The sequence below is a fragment of the Rhinopithecus bieti genome, unplaced genomic scaffold (genome assembly GCF_001698545.2).
Source record: "Rhinopithecus bieti isolate Rb0 unplaced genomic scaffold, ASM169854v2 scaffold_12049, whole genome shotgun sequence".
Classification (NCBI taxonomy): Eukaryota; Metazoa; Chordata; class Mammalia; order Primates; family Cercopithecidae; genus Rhinopithecus; species Rhinopithecus bieti.
Window position 1 is genome coordinate 2005070 of NW_016807278.1, and position 6000 is coordinate 2011069.

Here is a 6000-nt window from a genome sequence, read left to right on the forward strand (position 1 = left end):
TCCCCAGAAAGGGCTTCCTTGAGCACCTAGCTAAGTAGCCCCCAAAATGTGCCACTCTCCATGCTACCCTGCTTGATTGCCTTCATTTCACAATGTAAAATTCTCTAGAGTGTGGGCTCCATGAGTGCAGTGACTTTTACTTTGTCTGTCGTATTCACCCTTAAAACAGGATCCGGCTCAAGAGGTATTTGTTGAATGAGTGAATTAATGGGTGGGATAAGTTTTGAGATTTTTATTTTGGTTTTTGAGATAGGATCTCGCTCTGTTGCTCAGGTGGGAGCGCAGGGGTGCATTCATGGCTCACTGCAGCCTCAACCTCCAGGCTCAAGTGACCTTCCCACTTCCACCTCCTGAGTAGCTGGGACTACAGGTGTGCACCACCATGCCCAGCTAATTTAAAAATTTTTTTAGAGACAAGGTCTCACTTTGTTGCCCAGGCTGGTCTTGAACTCCTGCCCTCAAGTGATCCTCCCACCTTGCCTCCCAAAGTGCTGGAATTACAGGTGTGAGCCACCTAACGTGGCTTTGAGGTTTTTTTAACTTAAAAAAATTGACAGGGGCCGGGCGCGGTGGCTCAAGCCTGTAATCCCAGCACTTTGGGAGGCCGAGACGGGCGGATCACGAGGTCAGGAGATCGAGACCATCCTGGCTAAAACGGTGAAACCCTGTCTCTACTTAAAAATACAAAAAACTAGCCGGGCGACAAGGCGGGCGCCTGTAGTCCCAGCTACTTGGGAGGCTGAGGCAGGAGAATGGCGTAAACCCGGGAGGCGGAGCTTGCAGTGAGCTGAGATCCGGCCACTGCACTCCAGCCTGGGTGGCAGAGCGAGACTCCGTCTCAAAAAAAAAAAAAAAAAAAATTGACATATAAATTACATACTATAAAATTCACATATTTAAGCATACAATTTAATGGTTTTTAGAATATTTGGAGTTGTAAAACCATCACTACAATCTACCTTTAGAGCATTTCTATCATCCCAAAAAGAGATCTTATATCCAGGCTGGGCGCAGTGGCTCACACCTGTAATCCCAGCACTTTGGGAGGCCAAGGGAGGTGGACTGCTTGAGGTCAGGAGTTCGAGACCAGACTGGCCAACATGGTGAAACCTGTCTCCACTAAAAATACAAAAATTAGCTGGGTGTGGCAGCACATGCCTGTAATCTCAGCTTCTAGGGAGGCCTGAGGCATGAGAATTGCTTGAACCCGGGAGGCGGAGTTTGCAGTGTACCGAGATTGCGCCACCTCACTTCAGCTTGGGCAACAGAACAAGACTATGTCTCAAAAAATAAAAAGAAAAAAGAAATCTTATATTCATTAGTAGTCACTCTCCATTCATCTCCACACCCTACCCTTAGCCCCAGGCAACTACTAATTTAGTTTCTGTGTCTGCAGATTTCCTTATTCTGAACTTTTACATAAATAAAATCATATAATATGTGATCTCTTGTGTCAGTCTTCTTCCACTTAGCATAATGTTTTCCAGATCATCTGTGGTATAGCATGTGTCAGTATCTCATCCCTTTTTATGGCTGACTGATATTCCATTGCATGGATATACCACTTTTTTTTTTCTTTTTTTGAGACATAGTTTCACTCTTGTCACCCAAGCTGGAGTGTAATGGCACAATCTCAGCTCACTGCAACCTCTGCCTCCTGGGTTCCAGCGATTCTCCTGCCACAACCTCCCGAGTAGCTGGGATTACAGGCATGCACCACCATGCCTAGCTAACTTTTGTGTGTGGTTTTTTTTTTGTTGTTTTTTTTTTTAGTAGAGACAGGGTTTCACCATGTTGGCCAGGCTGGTCTTAAACTCCTGACCTCAGGTGATCTACCTGCCTCAGCCTTCCAAAGTGCTGGGATCACAGGAGTGAGCCAACGCATCCGGCCAATACACCACATTTTTGTTTTGTTTTCTTTTGACACTGGAGTCTCACTATGCTGCCCAGGCTGGCTTTGAACTCCTGGACTCAAGCGAGCATCCCACCTTAGCCTCTCAGGTAGCTGGAACAACAAGGCATCCACCACCATACCTGGCTGAATAAACCACGTTTTTGTTTGTCCGTCCATCCGCTGATGGACATTTGGTTTGTTTCTACTTTTTGACTGGGATGAATAATGCTGCTATGAACATTCACGTACAGGTTTAGTGTGTGGACATACATTTTCAGTTATTTGGGGATCATACTTGGGAGTTGGGACCATATGACAGCCCCATGTTGAGACTGATTTTTAAAGCAAGGACAATATCTGGTGCTGGACACTCAGTAGGCTTTTGGCACAGGTTTGTTGCATGCTGATTGGTAGACAAGGTGCTGGAGGGAGAGGCAGAGGCTTTCTGGATAGGAGACCAACCAGGGCCCAGCTCAGGGGGAGAAGCTGGTTTGTCCTGTGTTCCAGGGACTGGAGGGGGCCAGCATATCCGGGGGTGGCCTGTACAACTAGTGTATGGAAGACAGGGTTTGATGCAATGGCCAGGAGGGAGTCATAGCTAGGTCTGGGGCAGGGTAGGACTTGCAGATTAGAAGGAATTTGAGGGAGAAAAAGAGAAAGAGAACAGGGCAAAGAGAGGAAGAACTCAACAAATCCTCTGACAAACCCTCTGTTAAGAGAGCATGGGCTGGGGAGAGGCCCAGGTGAGGCTGTGAGAAGCCTGGGGAAGCTCTGAAAGTTGTTTACCTACTCTGATGCCTCTGAGATAAAGGGGTCTCCCAACTGCCTAGGATGGTTAGACAGGTCCCCAAGAAACCAGGACAAATCCCAACCTTTAATCTAAATACCCCTTCCCCTTTCCTGCCTGACAAAGCACATACCTACACACCTTGCCAAACAGGTGGCTTTTAGTTTTTCTCTGAGAGAGTGAGCAAGTTGGTGCTGCCCTGAGCTCAAGACTTCCCCCGCACCCACTCCAATAGCCAAGGCTCTCCACCTTCCGCACGTAGTCCTCCCAAAGTACATCCCTATGGAGGCATCCACAAGCCCCATTCAGCCTGCGCCCTCAGTCTGGGCCCAGCAGTAGGCAGGACCTGAGTAGGAACCCACGAGAAAGACACTGCCCCCAACTCTCCTCTCCCATGTGTCATCCTAAACTTTCCCCCACTCCCCCGCAACAGCTGGCTCTCACAGATTTGTTAAAGCAATCCCCCACTCACAAGTATAAACCAAGCGAGAGCGCTAGCTGGTAATCACTTAAGCTGCAAAGCACTTGCTTGCAGGGGTATTGCATTTTAACTGAGACATGGTCCCACGGAATCCAGCTTTAAAGCTTTGTTGCAGGGCTGGTGGAGCTTCTGTTGGGGGGGATGGGAGACTGTGATGCGCGCTGCCCAGAGTCAGCGAGGTGGAGGGAGACTGTCGCCTACACTCAAGGCCACCCCGGACATCCCTCTGTTTCCACTGTATATCTGCTCTTCTCTTAACCAAAGGCAAGAGTTCTTCATGGCATTTTGTCTTGGGGGTGGGAGGACTGAGGTTCAGAATTCAAACCTCAACCACTGATAGGATCTACCCCACCCCCCAAAGATCTCAGCAGGAAGCCCCAGAGGGTCACCATTACATTCCTAGAAGTTGTCAGAGCTCAGGAACACCCAGCCCATGAGCATCCTCAGGGCTACTCATCCCAAACCTGTGCCTGATCCGCAGAGTTTACACTGATTACTCACAAAACAAGAGGCATTGCCTAAGTATCTGTTTTAGAGACAACGCCTGTGTTCAAATTCTGGCTAGGCCTCTTCTTAACAACCATGTGCTGTGGGCCAAGTTTCTTAACCTCTCTGTGTCTCCACTTCCTTATGCATACAATGGAGATAACAGTACTACTTTGCAAGGTGGTTGTGAAGATTAAATGGGCTGATACATGTGAAGTACTGTGAACAGTGCCTGGCACACAGTAAGTGCAGAATAAAGTTAGTTATCATTGTTACCATGATTTTTTTTCTCTTCTGTGAGCCAGTTCCTGCTGCAGGGTTCTCTCTGCTGCCTGTTCAGAGCCCCCTGTTGGGTAAGCAGTGCTGAGGGAGACACCAAGCTACCCAGGGAGAGATGGCCCAGCTGGGTGGGTGTGCATCTCTGCTGGCTTCACAAACCCTGCCCTGCCAACCTGTCATTTCAAATTATCCTCATTCCCCTTCGTGTTCTTTGCACTACATATGTTCTTTAAAAGTTCTAGGTAAAGGAGCTTTTGTAAGTCAAAGTACTTAAAACCAAAAAACCTGTGCTAGCCACAGATACTTTACCTTAGTTTCTAATTAAACCTCTAGGCAGAATAAATCTTGAGCTTTTTCTTAAGATTTTCTGAATCTTCTGTATATTCCAATCCTGTACCACACCCATGAAACACTGGTGTACACAAGGAGACTTGCTTTTTAAGAGGAGAATAATTTGGTTTACAAGAGGATTTGGGGAAAATGGGGATAATCACTTCCAAAATTGGTCATGTTTTTAAGGCTTAAAGTTGGGGGGGGGGTCCATCTGTACTGACACCTGTGCTCCCTCCACCAGCTCTGGAAGCGAGGTGGATGGATGGAAACACCTGCCCTCACCAACACCTCTAGGCGTGAGCACAGCCCATTACAGCCCCTCCAGGGGTTTCTCTGGGATAGCCCAACTGTGGTTTTGTCTCCAGGCCGGCTGCTTGCTCGACTGAGTCCATGGGATCTGGGAAACCACTCAGCCAGGAGCTGGGGACTGGGGAAATCACACAACAGCCTCTGGCTTGCAAGTCATCTATTCCCTATTCTATTATGGGTCTCTGTTTTCCATGCTGCACTGGAAGAGTGAATCTTGCTGTCTTTCCACAAGGGCCCCCGGAGGTGGCCCTGTTCAATTTAAGTCGAGAGAATAAGGCGCTGCAATGGTATCAAAGGGGGATTTCTGGCGGTGGTGCCAGGGAGAGTCCAGAGCCCTGTCCTGGGGCAGAGGCCAAGCAGGAGTAGCATGAGGTGGGTGGGGAGTGGAGAGGAACCTTGGCACCAGGCTGGAGTGTCACCTTACCAAGCTATGGGTAAAGTGCCCTGCCCCTCCCAACCTGGCCTTAACGGTGAGGTTCTGTGTGTCTCGGAGGCCAATGCAGGAACCATGTTCTGGCTGCCTCAGGAGGAGGGCTACACAGGACCCACCAACTCCGTGGCTACCCGGGGGAAGGGACAGCCTGTGTTAGCTGATGTGGAGCTGCCTACAGTGGAGCCTGGCCCTGGGAATCAGTCAAGCTGCAGGCCACCTTCAGCACCCCGCACCGCCACAGAGCTGGCCCTCCCAGGATCCCTCCACCTCACTGCCAATCCTGCCCCCGGCAGCCGGGGCTACTGATAAACCCCAGAGGAGCTGTGTAAGAGGGGCACCCTCCCCACCTCTGCAAACTCTATCACTCCTCTCCCCACGGGGCGGTGGGTGGGGGAACCAGGTGGGAACTGGTTTTATCCTCTCACAGGGATAAGTGATGACAAATAAATAAGCCAGAAGTCACCTTCAGTCTCTGGAGAGAGTTTTCCAGGGAGAGCTGCGGGGGAGGGAGGAAGGGAGGCAGCTCTTCCGCCAAGGCGGAGCTGGGAGGGGTGGTCGCAGCCGGGAGGCGGGGGCGACGGGCAGCCCCACGGGGCTGGGGCAGAGGCCGGGTCGCAGGGCAGGAGGGAAGGGTCGGCCCGGCGAGGGTGGGTGCCGGGGGCCGCGGGGCGGGGGCGCACGGGTGCGGCACTCACGTCCTCTTGAAGACGCCCCCGAGGGCGCTGCCCAGCAGGAGGCAGAGCTGCTGCGAGAAGAAGACCCAGGAGATCTGGGGCAGCGAGCTGTGTGTCTGGCAGCGCAGGTCCAGCAGCGTGGGCCCCAGGAAGGCGATGCACAGGCCGAAGCTGAAGAAGACGCTCCAGTAGGTGAGCGTGGGCTGCAGGTTGCGGCGGAGCAGCCCCGACACGCGGCCGTCGCAGCCCATGGCGCCGGCTGGCGGGCTCGCGGCTCTGGTCCCGGCGAGCCCGGTGCCCGAGTGCCGCCCGCGGGAGGGCCGG

At 51.6% G+C, this 6000-nt stretch overlaps 1 protein-coding gene across 1 annotated transcript in view; it reads right to left on the reverse strand.

Moving 5' to 3' along the window:
- The window catches only part of SLC60A1 (solute carrier family 60 member 1), a 33427-nt gene extending 27433 nt beyond the window's left edge, over positions 1-5994 (reverse strand). Inside the window, exon 1 of the mRNA XM_017880958.1 lies at positions 5698-5994. Coding sequence (XP_017736447.1) covers positions 5698-5927 — 230 coding nt within the window. The 5' untranslated portion in view covers positions 5928-5994. The remainder of the gene's footprint in view (positions 1-5697) is intronic.
- Between the last annotated feature and the right edge of the window lie 6 nt (positions 5995-6000).